We start from the raw sequence: 15,284 nt of genomic DNA on the forward strand, positions 1-15,284 counted from the left end.
AATCTCTCTGCCACTGAAGCTTATTTCATTTCCTTTCACATCCCCCTTTTGGTCAAGAAGATGTTCTCCGTCCCACAATGCTAGGTCTAGATTTCTCCCTGGGAGTCATATTCCACGTTGCCAGGGAGATTCACTCCCCTGGGTGTCTGATCCCACTTAGGGGGGAGGGCAGTGATTTCACCTTTCAAGTTGGCTTAGCTAGAGAGAGAGGGCCACATCTGAGCAACGAAGAGGCATTCGGGAGGAGGCTCTTAGGCACAATTATAGGGAGGCCTAGCCTCTCCTTTGCAGCAGCCGTCTTCCCAAGGGTAAATCCTATGGTAGAGGGCTCAACCCATCAAACCACTAGTCCCCTATGTCTGTGGTAATGTTAGCAACCATTGAGGTGGGGTAGGCCAATACCCCTGCATTCTCCACAGACTCCTCAAGTGGGCACTACATATTCCCCCCCCCTTTTTTTTTTTTAACTTTTTTTTTCTTTTTTAAATCAAGTGTATGAAGAAAAAAAAAATAGAATAAAAGAACATTTCAAGGAGACCATAACAAGGGAGTAAGAAAAAGACAACTAACCTAAGATAACTGCTTTACTTCCAACCTGTTCCTACTTTACCCCAAGAAAGTTACCTGATATAACAACATTTCTGTGAACTTGTTCCTACTATATCCATCAGAAATTAAGAGACCATAGTCATTCCTGGGCATCCCCAGGACGTTAAATAGCTTATCTGTTCTTCTTGGATTATTGTTCCCCCTTGCTTAATTGCTCTCTATCGCTAGTTCCCCTACATTCTACATTATAAACCATTTGTTTTACATTTTTCAAAGTTCACATTAGTGGTAGCATATAATATTTCTCTTTTAGTGCCTGGCTTATTTCACTCAGCATTATGTCTTCAAGGTTCATCCATGTTGTCATATGTTTCACGAGATCATTCCTTCTTACTGCCGCGTAGTATTCCATCGTGTGTATATACCACATTTTATTTAGCCACTCATCTGTTGAAGGACATTTGGGTTGTTTCCATCTCTTGGCAATTGTGAATAATGCTGCTATGAACATTGGCGTGCAGATATCTGTTCGTGTCACTGCTTTCCGACCTTCCGGGTATATACCAAGAAGTACAATCGCTGGATCGAATGGTAACTCTATCTCTAGTTTTCTAAGGAACTGCCAGACTGACTTCCAGAGTGGCTGAACCATTATACAGTCCCACCAACAATGAATAAGAGTTCCAATTTCTCCACATCCCCTCCAGCATTTGTAGTTTCCTGTTTGTTTAATGGCAGCCATTCTAATCGGTGTTAGATGGTATCTCATTGTGGTCTTAATTTGCATCTCTCTAATAGCTAGTGAAGCTGAACATTTTTTCATGTGTTTCTTGGCCATTTGTATTTCCTCTTCAGAGAACTGTCTTTTCATATCTTTTGCCCATTTTATAATTGGGCTGTCTGTACTATTGTCATTGAGTTGTAGGATTTCTTTATATATGCAAGATATCAGTCTTTTGTCAGATACATGGTTTCCAAAAATTTTTTCCCATTGAGTTGGCTGCCTCTTTACCTTTTTGAGAAATTCCTTTGAGGTGCAGAAACTTCTAAGCTTGAGGAGTTCCCATTTATCTATCTTTTCTTTTGTTGCTTGTGCCTTGGGTGTAAAGTCTAGGAAGTGGTCGCCTAATACAAGGTCTTGAAGATGTTTTCCTACATTATCTTCTAGGAGTTTTATGGTACTTTTTTTTTTTTTTTTTAATCTTCATTTTATTGAGATATATTCACATACCACACAGTCATAGAAAACAAATCGTACTTTCGATTGTTCACAGTACCATTACATAGTTGTAGATTCATCACCTAAATCAATCCCTGACACCTTCATTAGCACACACACAAAAATAACAAGAATAATATTTAGAGTGAAAAAGAGCAATTGAAGTAAAAAAGAACACTGGGTACCTTTGTCTGTTTGTTTCCTTCCCCTATTTTTCTACTCTTCCATCCATAAACTAGACAAAGTGGAGTGTGGTGCTTATGGCTTTCCTGATGCCATTGTCCATGAGCACTAGAAAAGTATGTGTATCCTGGTGATTTGGGATGTAATGTCCTGTATATGTCTGTTAAATTTAATTCATTTATCAGATTGTTTAGGTTTTCAATTTCCTTATTGGTCTTCTGTCTGGTTGATGTATCTATAGGAGAGAGTGATGTGTTGAGGTCTCCCACAATTATTGTGGAAACATCGATTGCTTCCTTTAGTTTTGCCAGTGTTTCTCTCATGTATTTTGTGGCACCTTGATTGGGTGCATAGACATTTATGATTGTTATTTCTTCTTGTTGAATTGCCCCTTTTATTAGTATGTAGTGGCGTTCTTTGTCTCTCAAAACATCCCTGCATTTAAAGTCTATTTTATCTGAGTTTAATATTGCTACACCTGCTTTCTTTTGGCTGTAGCTTGCATGAAATATTTCTTTCCATCCTTTCACTTTCAATTTCTTTGTGTCCCTGTGTCTAAGATGAGTCTCTTGTATGCAACATATTGATGGTTCATTTTTTTTGATCCATTCTGCAAATCTATATCTTTTAATTGGGGAATTTAATCCATTTACATTCAACGTTATAACCGTGAAGGCATTTCTTGAATCGGCCATCTTATCCTTTGATTTATGTTTGTCATATATATTTTTCCCCTCTCTCTATTAATATCCTTTATTGTACCCATACCGAACCTCTTTAGTGCTGAACCTTTCTCCAAGTCTCTCTGTCCTTTCTTTGTTTCTCTGTCTGTATGGCTCCCTTTAGTATCTCCAGTAGGGCAGGTCTCTTTTTAGCAAATTCTCTCAGCATTTGTTTGTCTGTGAAAAATTTAAGCTCTCCTTTAATTTGAAGGAGAGCTTTGCTGGATAAAGAATTCTTGGTTGGAAATTTTTCTCTCTCAGAATTTTATATATATCATGCCACTGCCTTCTCGCCTCCATGGTGGCTGCTGAGTAATCACCACTTAGTCTTATGCTGTTTCCTTTGTATGTGGTGAATTGCTTTTCTCTTGCTGCTTTCAGAACTTGCTATTTCTCTTCCGTGTTTAAAAGTGTGATCAGAATATGTCTCGGGGTGGGTTTATTTGGATTTATTCTATATGGAGTTCGCTGAGCATTTATGATTTGTGTATTTTGTTGTTTAGAAGATTTGGGAAGTGTTCCCCAACAATTTCTTTCAATACTCTTCCTAGACCTTTACCCTTTTCTTCCCCTTCTGGAACACCAATGAGTCTTATATTCGGACGTTTTATATAATCTATCATATCCCTGAAGTCCGTTTCGATTTTTTCGATTTTTTTCCCCATTCTTTCTTTTATGCTTTCATTTTCCATTCTGTCATCTTCCAGGTCACTGATTCGTTGTTCAACTTCCTCTAGTCTTGTACTATGAGTGTCCAGAATCTTTTTAATTTGGTCAGCAGTTTCTTTAATTTCCATAAGATCATCCATTTTTTATTTAGTCTTGCAATGTCTTCTTTATGCTCTTCTAGGGTCTTCTTGATTTCCTTTATCTCCCGTACTATGGTCTTATTGTTCATCTTTAGTTCTTTGAGTAGCTGCTCTAGGTGCTGTGTCTCTTCTGGTATTTTGATTTGGGTGCTTGGGCTTGGGTTATCCATATCGTCTGGTTTTTTCATATGCTTTAGAATTTTCTGTTGTTTTTGGCCTCTTGGCATTTGCTGAACTTGATAGGGTTCTTTTAGGATTTGCAGACCAATTGAAGTCCTTATGTCTAATTTATCAGATCTACAGCTTCGTGGAGTACACTTTCTCTAACTAACGCAGGTGGCGTCCACGAGCCACCTGTTCTCCACAAGCCAGTTCTCCCCTGCTTTGCCTTTGTGGTGAGTGGGGGAGTGAGCCTTGTGGGGTCCAATTGCTGTACCAAACTTGCGTGTGTAGTTGGTGTTGCCCTCCCTGTATATGGGGCGTGTTTCTGGGCAGTCAGGGAGGGGGGTGGCTCTAACAATCAAATCTCCCTGGTGATCCTGGAGTTTTAAAGCTGCTGCAATAGTCTAATCCTTCAGTTCAATCTTGCCACAGTTTGTCTCTGCCACTGACCCACAAGTCCTTGGTATTGGAGTATGGCTCCTGAGACTTGCAAGTGGGCCCCTCTTCCAGGCCGTGCACCCCCTGGTCTTCTGTTGAGGGATGACTGTGCTATGTCACAGGTGAGTGCCGTCCCCCCAGGGTGGTTCTGGGCTGCTGGGCTGTGTAGGGAGGCTCCCAGTCTGCTGAACTGATGGCTAAATGGGGCTTTGTTAATTCACACTGCTCCACCTTCCCAACTCTGGGACATTCAGCTGAGGTTGCAGGGAAGGCTAATGTCCACGCCCAGTTTTGTGGTGTGTGCCTGTTATTTGAAGCGCTTCTGTCACACTGGGCTGTCTGGGGCAGCTCTGGGCTATGGGGCTGGCGATGGGCAGGAGTGTTTCCTGTCCACCAGGATAATGGCTGTGAGCAGACACCCCCCTTTTCTTGGGAAGTTGTGGTGTTTAGTGACTTTTCTCAGCCACTGGATTATTGCCTTTTGTTTCAGAGCTCTCTTAGTTCTGCTCTTGTCTTGAGCTGCCCAAATTGCAAGTCTTTGAAGCTTTCTTTATTGGGCTTCTTAGAGTAATTGTTTTAGAAAAAGAAAAAAGGATTAAAAAAGAAAAAAATAAAGGGCCCTCCTCACAGATCTAATGGGTTATTGAAATGGTAAGAGACAAAGCAATTAGGGCTATTAAGGAAAGGTCCACAGGGCAGAGAGATCAGCTTTTCTTCGGGATTTGCATATGAGCCTCAGGGCCTGAGCTCTGCCCTTCCCCTTTCTATGTTCGCAAGAACTCCAAAAATCCTCCACTTTTATTTTGGAGTTTTTGTGCTGTTTGTTTCCTATGCCTGTCTCCTCTCTGCTGGGCTGGTTGCTCTCAGAGTCTCTGGAGTCTGGTCTCAGTCTATCTATGGTTGGAGTTTGGATCAGTAGAATGAGTTTCCGATAAGAGCTGCCACTGCAGTTCTCCCTTCTCCTTCCTGGAGCTGACAGCCCCTCCTCCCACGGGACTGAGCCTGGCAGGGAGGGGTGTGGGTCCCCTGGCCACAAAAACTTACAGATTTCGCTGATCTCAGCAGTTCCACGTTTTCATGAGTGTTGTATGAAGTATGCCCAAAGTCAGATTGCTCTGTGGTGTCCAGTCCACGCAGTTCCTGGCTTTCTACCTACTTTACTGGAGGAGTAACTAAAACATACAGCTTACCAGTCCGCCATCTTGCCCCGCCTCCCGGAACTCTCCTTCATTTTTGAAGGATAATTTTGCTGGGTTCAGAATTCTTGGTTGGCAGTTTATTCTTTAAGCATCCTTCACTGTCTTCTGGCCTCTATGAGTTTTGGTGAGAAATCCTCTGTTAATGTTATTGGGAATCCCTTGTTTGTGACAGGTTGCTTCTCCCTTGCTGCTTTCAAAATTATCTCTTTGTCCTTGAATTGTGACAATTTTGCTATGATGTGGCTCAGTATAGGTTTCTTAGAGTTTACCTTCTTTGAGTCAATTGAACCTCCTGGATATGTATATTCACATCATTCATGAGATTTGGGAAGTTTTCAGCCATTATTTCTTCAAATATTTTTTCTTCTTGTTTTTTTCTCTCTTGTCCTTCTGAGACTTGAATGATAACGTATGTTTTTATGCTTTATGATATCCCACAGGTCCATCAGGCTCTGTTCATTTTTCTTCTGTCTTTTTCTGTTCCTCACACTGGATAGTTTCATTTATCTTCTGTTCAAGTTCAATGATCATTTTTTAATCCTGTTCAAATCTGGTATTGAATCTGTCTAATGAAATTTTTTTTTTGTCATAATTTTTTTTTATCTTCATTTTATTGAGATATATTCACATACCATGCAGTCATACAAAACAAATCGTACATTCGATTGTTCACAGTACCATTACATAGTTGTACATTCATCACCTAAATCAATCCCTGACACCTTCATTAGCACACACACAAAAATAACAAGTATAATAATTAAAGTGAAAAAGAGCAATTAAAGTAAAAAAGAACACTGAGTGCCTTTGTCTGTTTGTTTGTTTGTTTCCTTCCCCTATTTTTCTACTCATGCATCCATAAACTAGACAAAGGGGAGTGTGGTCCTTATGGCTTTCCCAATTCCATTGTCACCCCTCATAAACTACATTTTTATATAACTGTCTTCAAGATTCATGGGTTCTGGGTTGTAGTTTGATAGTTTCAGGTATCTACCACCAGCTACCCCAATTCATTAGAACCTAAAAAGGATTGTCTAAATTGTGTAAGAGTGCCCACCAGAGTGACCTCTCGGCTCCTTTTGGAATCTCTCTGCCACTGAATCTAATGAATTTTTTATTTCAATTATTCTCCTTTGCCGCTTCAAAATTTCTGTTTGGTTCTTTTTTATAATTTCCATTTCTTTGTTTTCTTCAGCCAATGGTTTCCTTATTTCCTTTATTCTTTATATATGGGTTCCTATAGTTTATTGAACAGACAGTTGACTTAAAGTCTTTGATTAATAGTTCCAGTGTATGAGCTTCCTGACGGATGGTTTCTGGCAAATTTGTTTTTCCTGTTAATGGGCCATAATTTCCTATTTCATTGTGTTTTTGTAATTTTTTGTTGAGCACTGGACGTTCTGAGTATAATTTGTTATAACTGGAAATCCCATTCTCTTTGGACTGAGGGCTGCAGCCATGAATTTGTGACTTTTCCAAACTATTTTTCTCCCAAATGGAGAAATGAAAGGATAAAAAGGGAAGGGGAAAAAAAAGTACTGCCGTGTGAAGACTCTGTGCTGCTTTTGCCTTAGGTAGGATGGAACAGTGGCTGCCCTCAGAGTCAGCCCACTAGTGATCTGGAGTAGGCGATCAAAAGGATCAAAAGCTCTGATTGGTGATTAGAGCACACCCTGGATTTGACATGTCTTTATAGCCCACTCAGGCATCAGCTGCAGTCCCCACTGCTGCCTGCCAAATGGTTGGAGTTTGGAGGGTGGTAGCTACAGATGGAAGGTGAAATCCATCTATATTTTACACAATTTGCCAGCCTCTGCCTCCTGATTTACCCTTGATCCTGCACAGTGTTCCACTAGACTCCAGTCTTCCAAAATAGTTGATTCAGACAGTTCCTGCCAGTTCAGTAGTTGTTTTGGTGGAGGGATAGATTCCTTGAACTTCAGGCTCCACCTTCCCACAGTCCTCTCTTAGTAGTTGACTATTTTGTGGAAAAACCTAATAAGAGTAGGTCATGGAATTTGACTTGTTTTTGTATTAATGGGTAGATACTTGATTAGACCATCTAGTTTCTTCATGTTGTAGACATGAAGTCTGATTTAGGATTATGTGTATAAGTTTGTTTTATGGAGAACTTGAACATGATACCTTTGTTTCATTTGTGCATCCTCCAACCTAGGTAAGGGTCCTCAATTCTGGCTGCACCTCAAAATCATTTGTATAGCTTGTTAAAATACAGTCTTTGGGTCTCCAGATGATTGATTCTAATGCACATCCCTGTATCAGACCTGTTGCCGAGATCCATCGCTTACTCCCATTCACCTAAAAATTAGTAATTGGTAGGGCAGTAATCAAGAAGTGGACTCTATCTCTAGCTAATAGTGTTTCTGTCTAAATGCAATTTCTTACATGTCCTAGAAGTAGTTAAAAAAAAATACACAAAAAACACTTCAGTTTAAAAATTTTCCCTTTCTAAAGTTGTCTGCAAAGCTATCTCCTGAAAAGTCCAGTGATTTCTTGCCTTTGTGCTTTGGGGCACACTACTCCCTTTGAGTAGAGCCTAATTCCTGCTTTTCCTTTTTTTTTCTCTTAACATTTTATTTTGAAATAATGTCAAAACGTATACAAACTCCACCATACAGAGAAATCCTACATATACCCCAAATACTCAGATCTACTAATTTTAACATTTTGCCACCTTTGATATATCATTCTATCATCAATCTATTTTCTGAACATTTTAGAGCAGGTTGAACACGTCATACTCCTTGAACACAAAATAATTCCATGTGCATTTCCTTTGAGTAAAGATATTTACTTATATAATCATCTTAAGTGTAGTTATCAAGTTCAAGAAATTTAACATTGATATAAAGCTTACATTCTAAATTCCAAAGTTTTCATATGTCCTAATAATGTCCTTTTGATCCATTTCTCCTCCATTCTTAAATCCCATCCAGTATCATGCATTACATTTAGTTTCTTTATTTTGTTTTAAATTGTGGATACATATACAATATAAATCTTCCCATCCCAACTCTTCTCAAGCATACCATTCAGTGGGATTAATTACTAAACATTCATAGTGTTGCAGTACCTTTTCCACCATCCATTATTATAATTTTCACTTCACTCTCAACAGAAACCCTACATTCGTTTTGCATTAACTCCCTATTGCCACCCCCCCCCCCCACCCCGCAACCTGTATTCTACCTTCTGTGTCTATGAGTTTGCATGTTCCCTAATATCTTCTTTGTGGTTACCATGCAGGTTAAATTTAACATCCTTTGTCTACAGCAGTCTTGTTTGCTTTGATCCCAACTTAACAACTTCAGTAGAGTACATCAACTATGTTCCTGTACCCATCTGTCCCCCACCTTTATGTAGTTTTTTTCACACATTACATGTTTAAACATTAAGAGTCCATGACCATTGATTTATCATTATATTTTATGCATTTGCCTCTTAGATTCTGTAGGAAGTAAAAAGTGGATTTACAAATCAAAAGTACAATATAGCTCATGTTATATTTACCCATGTCATTTTCTTAACTGAGGTCTTTATTTCTTTCTTTGGCTTTTGTCACTTGTTTAGTGTCCTTTCCTTTCAACCTGCAGAACTCTGTTTAGCATTTCTTGTAGGGGTGGTCTAGTGGTGAGAAGTCCTTCAGGTTTTGTTTGTTTGGGAATGTCTTAATTCCTCCCTTATTAAAAATTTTTTTTTTTAAATTTTTAAATCAGTGTAGATATTTATTATCAGATCCTTCCCAAGGTTTGACAAGATTTTGGGTACTGGAGTTAGGAAAAATAAGATGTCATGAAAGTAGGAAGATATAATGAATAGGGAGACGGGAGGGGGTTGTGTGTTAAAAAATACGCTGTTTCACCTTTTGGCCCAGGGTTTATCCTTATGGCAGTGTGCAAACTTGGACTGGTTGGTGGGACCTTATTCTTTTAGAACTTCTTTTTCAATAGTACCAGGATTTTAATGGGCGAAGTAGGCAGTTGTGTGCTGAAGCTTCATGGGATTTATAACCCTCTGAAATTGTATGTGTAGTATACATTTTTCTGCAAAAAGAATTCAGAACTTTCATTAAATTCTCAGAAGGTCATATGATCCACTTAAGATTTAGAACTACTGTCAAAGGCTATCCTCATTCATATCCTGAATTCCAAAGGGGTAATTTGGAATTACCAAATTTCTGCCAACATTCTCTTCAAAGCAGTGTAGACCTTTCTTGTCAAGCTCCGTACAGTTCTTCCAGAATATTCCCCTTATCCATTTATAAAGCTGTTCCAGAATTTTTGGTATTTGCAAATCATAGCACCCCACTTCTAATGGTACCAGAATCTTTTCGGTTTGCTAAAGCAGCAAAAATGCAATATACCTGAAATGGGGTAGCTTTTTGAATGTGGATTTATTAAGTTACAAGTTACAATTCTAAGGACTTGAAAATTTCTAAATTCAGCCATCAACAAGAAGATACATTCTTTGAGGAAAGGCTATTGGCATCTGGGGTTCCTCTGTCACATGGGAAGGCACATGGTGACGACTGCTGATCCTTCTCTCTGGGCCCTGGTTTCAAAATGGCTGTCTCAGATTCTGTGGGTTCTTCTTGCTTCTCCAAAGGCATTTTCTTTCTAAGCTCTTTCTCCATGAGCTCTCTTAAAGGACTCCAATAAAGCATTAAAACCCACTTTGAATTGGGTGGTCACATCTCCATGGAAACAACCTAATCAAAAGCTCCTACCCAATAATAGGTCTGCCCCAACAGGGATGGATTAAGAAAACATGGCCTTTTATGAGGTACATAACAGATTCAAACTAGCACACTCCACCCTTGGGACCCCAAAAAACATGTTCTTTCCATATACAAATACATTCATTCCATGACAATATCACAAAAGCCGTGAATCAGTTCAGTAACAAAAACAGTTTCATCAAAACCAGGTACATATGTGGTTTTTCCTAAGGCAAAATTCCTCTCCTGCTGTGGACCTTGAAACTTAGAACAAGTTATCTGCTTCTCATATACAAAGGAGGAACAGTCATAGGATAAACATTCACATTTCCATAGGGAGAAATTGGAAGGAAAACGGGTCAAAGCCCTCGAACAGTTCTGGAAAACTGCAGGGCAAACTTCAGTAGATTTCAAAGTCTGAGAGTCATCTGCAGAAAGGTGTTTTATCCTCAGGGCTTGAGAGAGCAGCAGTCCCACCCGCTCCAAGGACTTATGCAGTGGCCCTGCTCTCTCCAAGCTTTGGGGAGACCACCATGTTCTCGGCTCCACTCTCTTCAATTAATTTAATTAATTTAGTTCAATTAAATTGAATTTAATTCAAATTTATTTATTTATTTATTTTTTACTGTACATAGTATGAGATTTTATAAAAATGTCTCAACTGTGGGGACGCTCTTGAGCCCAAATTCCATAGGGCAGGGCTGCAAGTTGACACTCTGATGAAAGTCTTCCATGAATTTCCCAGGAGAGGCTGATTTGACTGAAGTGGAGACGAAAAGTTCTCTCTTCTGACTGCTGAAGTCGTCACCTTCCCCTTAAAAGCCTTCAACTGATTAGAGTAAATGTCTCTCATTTTGGAATACATTCCCTGTAACTGACTTAGATGTAATCAGCTGTAGATGCAACCAGTGTACTGATGATTTAAGTCCACAAAGTGTCCTCGCAGCATCAGATAGGCCAGTGCTTGCTTGACCAGACAACTGGGTGCCATCACCTGGCCAAGTTGACACATGAATCTAACCATCAACGTTGGGAGGTGCTTCTTATTTTTATTTATTTGTCATTTGAATTTTTTATAATGAGCATGTATTATTTTTTGCAACCAAAACAATTGGGAATTAAACATACTATAAACAATAATTTAATGGGAACTAAGTATATCCTTCCTTCCCCTACTCTAATAAGCAAGATTCTTGAGTTATCTGCCCAGCTCTGTTAAAACTTGCACAACTTTTTTTCTGTTTCCACCATTCATAGTGACCTATTAATGACGAGTACCCCACTCACTGTCCCAATCCTGGATGTCCTTTCCAGCCTCCAACTGGACCCAAAGCTTCTGTCTAAGGTAGGAAAGAGTGCTCTCCAGAAAGAGCCAGCTTTCTAACCTCTTGGAACCAAAGTCAGTTAGTGAAAACCTTTGGAAGAGATTGTATGTAATGAAAATTTCATTTTGAATCTGTACTGAATGATATATTTGATATATGCACTTTTTGTTTTGATGAATTTCATATGCCATACCATAATAGATTCACTGGTCTGTTTTTAAGTAGTAACTTTTCAGAGGAAATTTTTAATGCCTGAATATTTGCAAACTATTCTCCATCGGAATAACAATTTTTTATACCTTCCTCTACCAGTGGACAATTTAGACTTGAAAAGAAGTTAACAACAACTGTTTTACAAAAATCACCTGTCAGTTTTTTAAGAAGCTGTGATGTTAACAGTTGAAAGCTTGTAATTTGGGAAAAAATAAAATGAGGTGTTTTTCTTTCTAAATTACTAGTGGGAAAAGTACATGAGAAAAGTGATTTTTCTAATTTTTTTCCTTACAAGTCAGGAGGAGACTGAGGTACTGACATGGAAATATTTAAGGTTTTCATTCTTCTCATTTTTAGGTCCGCCAGTTGGTGATGGGTAAGCTGTCAGCTGTTAGACTGGAAGATTTACCAGTGATAATCAAGTTCATCCTTCATGCCTTAACAACCACAGATGCAGTTGAGGTATCCTGTTATTTTCCACCAACACTTGTAGGCCATTAGATCCTAGAGCATACAGAGGATGGCAGTGGTGCCCTTGTGAAACTTAGCAGCCCAAAATAGAGAAACCTAAAGATTCATCAGTATAAATTATTTAAATTAATAGGTCCCAACTGCTCTTCTCCATCTCCAGACTAATTGATAATGCTGACTAATCCAGATAGCACTCAGAGAGAGTGGAGCTACTAGTCAGATTTATTGTTTTATATGAGCTACTACAGGTTACATTTGCTATTTCTGTGTAGTATCTCAAGGAATATTTGGAATTATGAAAGGTGTGATACACTATACTTGCATCAGCTATTTGCACAAATTCTTTTTCAAATGCCTTATCCAATGTTTAATAATTCCTCTTCCTTGGTCATTCAGGAGTTGTTTTGGTTCTGCTTTTGAGAGAATGTACTGTGTCTGTCTATCATGAATGAACAGAACATGTAGCTAATATTTTCTTTCTGCAGGTAATATCTGAGCTTCGAGAGAAGTTGGATTTGCAGCATTGTATTTTGCCATCACAGCTGCAGGCTTCCCAAAGCAAGTTGAAAAGTAAAGGAAAAATAAGGTATAGAGCTTATTAATAGTTGTCACTCCTTTTTCAAATAGACAAAGATTTTCTGACATTCACTCTGAAGCCAGGAAAGTTAGAGCTTAATAATGACAACTACAAATAATAGTGGATATATTAAATTCATATAATACTGTGTAGTTGTTTTGAGTCTTTTTAATATATATTTTCTCAGCTGTTCATATTTTTCACAGAGTACAAGTTTGTTAGTCATTTTACAAATGAGGTGGTGATTTGTTCCAGGGCATGTGGCTAATAAGCAGGAACCCAGATCTTACAAGTTTTCTCTCTATAAGTGGAAGACTCATTTTTCCCCCTGCTACTTGTAGTTCTTCAAATCAAGAAAAAAGCAATCTGGACAGTGTTATTCTCCTCTTTGATGTTATAAAGTCAGCTGTTAGATACGAGAAAACCATTTCAGAAGCATGGATTAAGGTGAGTGAGATTTTTGCATCTTTGAGTATTAAGGAGGATATGGGTGGCCATTAGTGGCAGGTATATAAGTAAAGGTAGATTGAAATAAAATTCTTGAAAATCATTCAAGTAGAAATGATAGGTGATGGTTACCAGATGGGCGGATTGGCTCTAAAATAAGAGAACAGGGCATACTCAATAAGGCAAAGTGTTCCATGATGTGTTCTAATATTTTTGTGATCCTTGTTTTTCCAGGCAATTGAAAACACTGCCTCGGGATCTGATCACAAGGTAATGTTCATGTACTAAACTTTTAACTATTGCAGATTTGAAATTAGTAATTTTTCCTAGTTTGCCTTCTTGCTTGCTTTCTCTCTCTCCCTCCTGTCTTCCCTCCTGTTCATTCTGTAGCTTCTCTAATAAACGTTAGCTATTTGGGGAAAATGATCTGAGGTGGTGACTTGCCAGATGGTCTGCCCTTACTCATTTATTCTGGAATAACATAAGCCTAAACTATCCATCAGGGGAAATATTAACATTCCAAACAGTTATACCAAGTCACAGTCAAAGAAACCAGGTCTGATGAAGTAAAGAACTTCACCTTGGTAATGAGTCAGAATGCCTCTCTTTGTCCCTTTGCCTTTTTCCCCACCTGTGCTGAATGTTCAAGATAATAACATTTTTACTTTACTTTGCCCATGTAGACCTACCAGAGGGAATCAGTCCGTCTACTGTTGAGGGGATGGGACGGAATCTATTCTTCTTTAGCTTTTAGAAATATCTTTTTCTGTAAAGAAGCCAGGTGATTGAATTTCCTATGTACTGATTGGTTCCCTTTAAGAATTTTTGTTTACTTGGAATTTGTTTTGTAGGATTTTTATTAGTTGGGCTATCCAGTTGTTGGATGGCTATTTTGAAAATTTTTTTGAAATTCAATAAAACAAAAAAATCACTAAATTTTGTAAGAAAAAAATCAAAATAGTCTTAACACAATTTTTTATATTTGCATAACAACTGGCTACCTGCATACTTGTTTTTACAGATTTGTAATCACTACATAAATACAATTTTGTGCTTTTATTTTTTCTCTTGACATATGTCATTAACATTTTGCATGTTTTTGCATAATCTTCTATGTTGTTTTTAATGGCTGTATTCTATTTTATTACAGTGATTCTTGATTTTGTTGTCTAAATGAGCAGGGCCTTTAATGAAGGGATGACAAGTGTTCTGCTTGACTTTTTAACTTATACTTTTCCAGTATAGGTAATACAAGCTAATTGGGAAAATCCTGTAAGGAATATGTAAATTAAAAAGATAAAATTTCTTTCCACTCTCTGTGCCATTCCTCAGGGATATTCATTCTTCCAGGCTCTTTTCTGTTCATATACACATTGTGTGTATGTGTGTGTGTGTAGGCATGCTCATTCTTATACCTACACATATGTATACTGTTCTTCCAAAGTTGAATCTTACTATGATTATTGTTTTGCGGGTTGCTTTCTTTTCATTTAATAATATGTCATGGATCCCTTTTCCTATCAGAAAGTAAAGGTCTAGCTCATTCTTTTTAATGGCTGTATAGTACTCCAAAATTGGCTCTATCATACTTTATTTAAACTTTCCCATAATGATGAGTATTTATAGTCTCTCCAACTTTTCACAAAGTAATTTTCCTTAATAATAATGAAAATATGCTGAAGTTGCCCAGTGATTTAATCTTTTATTTCTTTAAATAAATGTGGCGTTATTCAAAGTTATTTCTGTAATGATTTAATTTTTTACTTGTATTCTTGAGTAAGAGACAACTGGTTAATAGTGGTGGCACCTTATTTCTCTGAAGAATATTTCTGGGTTTTGTAAAAAATGTAGTCACTTCCATGGGAGTATGTTGAGCTAATGAGAATCATTCATTCTGTATTTTAATGGGAAAAAGTTGAGAGCTGCTGTTTTGTTGCAGTAAATGTACTCATTCATTAAACTATTTTCCTATTTTTGGCATTTTATTGACAATAGACTTTGGATGTGGCAATGCTTCTCGTCATCTATAGCACCAACACTCAGACAAAAAAGTCCATTGAGAGGGTGCTAAGAAATAAGGTTCGATCCGGCTGCATTCAAGAACAGCTACTACAGAGTACATTCTATATTCTTTCCTCGGTAAGTGTCCAAAAATCAAACAACATTAGTTTGAAAATTAGATAGAAGCCATTTTAACATTTTCTACCTTTTGTGGGAATCTTTTTTTTAAAT

At 38.0% G+C, this 15,284-nt stretch overlaps 1 protein-coding gene across 8 annotated transcripts in view; it reads left to right on the top strand.

The window, feature by feature from the left end:
* The window catches only part of FANCD2 (FA complementation group D2), a 95,782-nt gene that overhangs the window by 22,659 nt on the left and 57,839 nt on the right, over positions 1–15,284 (top strand). For all 8 annotated transcript variants that reach the window (XR_005211416.1, XM_037801663.1, XM_037801636.1 and 5 more), the window contains 6 exons: positions 11,277–11,364; positions 11,915–12,019; positions 12,514–12,614; positions 12,947–13,052; positions 13,287–13,322; positions 15,048–15,191. Coding sequence is in view for 7 of the 8 variants with exons in the window: in XM_037801663.1 (XP_037657591.1) it covers positions 11,277–11,364; positions 11,915–12,019; positions 12,514–12,614; positions 12,947–13,052; positions 13,287–13,322; positions 15,048–15,191 (580 nt within the window). In the remaining variant the exon portion in view is untranslated. The remainder of the gene's footprint in view (positions 1–11,276; positions 11,365–11,914; positions 12,020–12,513; positions 12,615–12,946; positions 13,053–13,286; positions 13,323–15,047; positions 15,192–15,284) is intronic.

This window comes from Choloepus didactylus, chromosome 1, assembly GCF_015220235.1.
Source record: "Choloepus didactylus isolate mChoDid1 chromosome 1, mChoDid1.pri, whole genome shotgun sequence".
Taxonomy (NCBI): domain Eukaryota; kingdom Metazoa; phylum Chordata; class Mammalia; order Pilosa; family Megalonychidae; genus Choloepus; species Choloepus didactylus.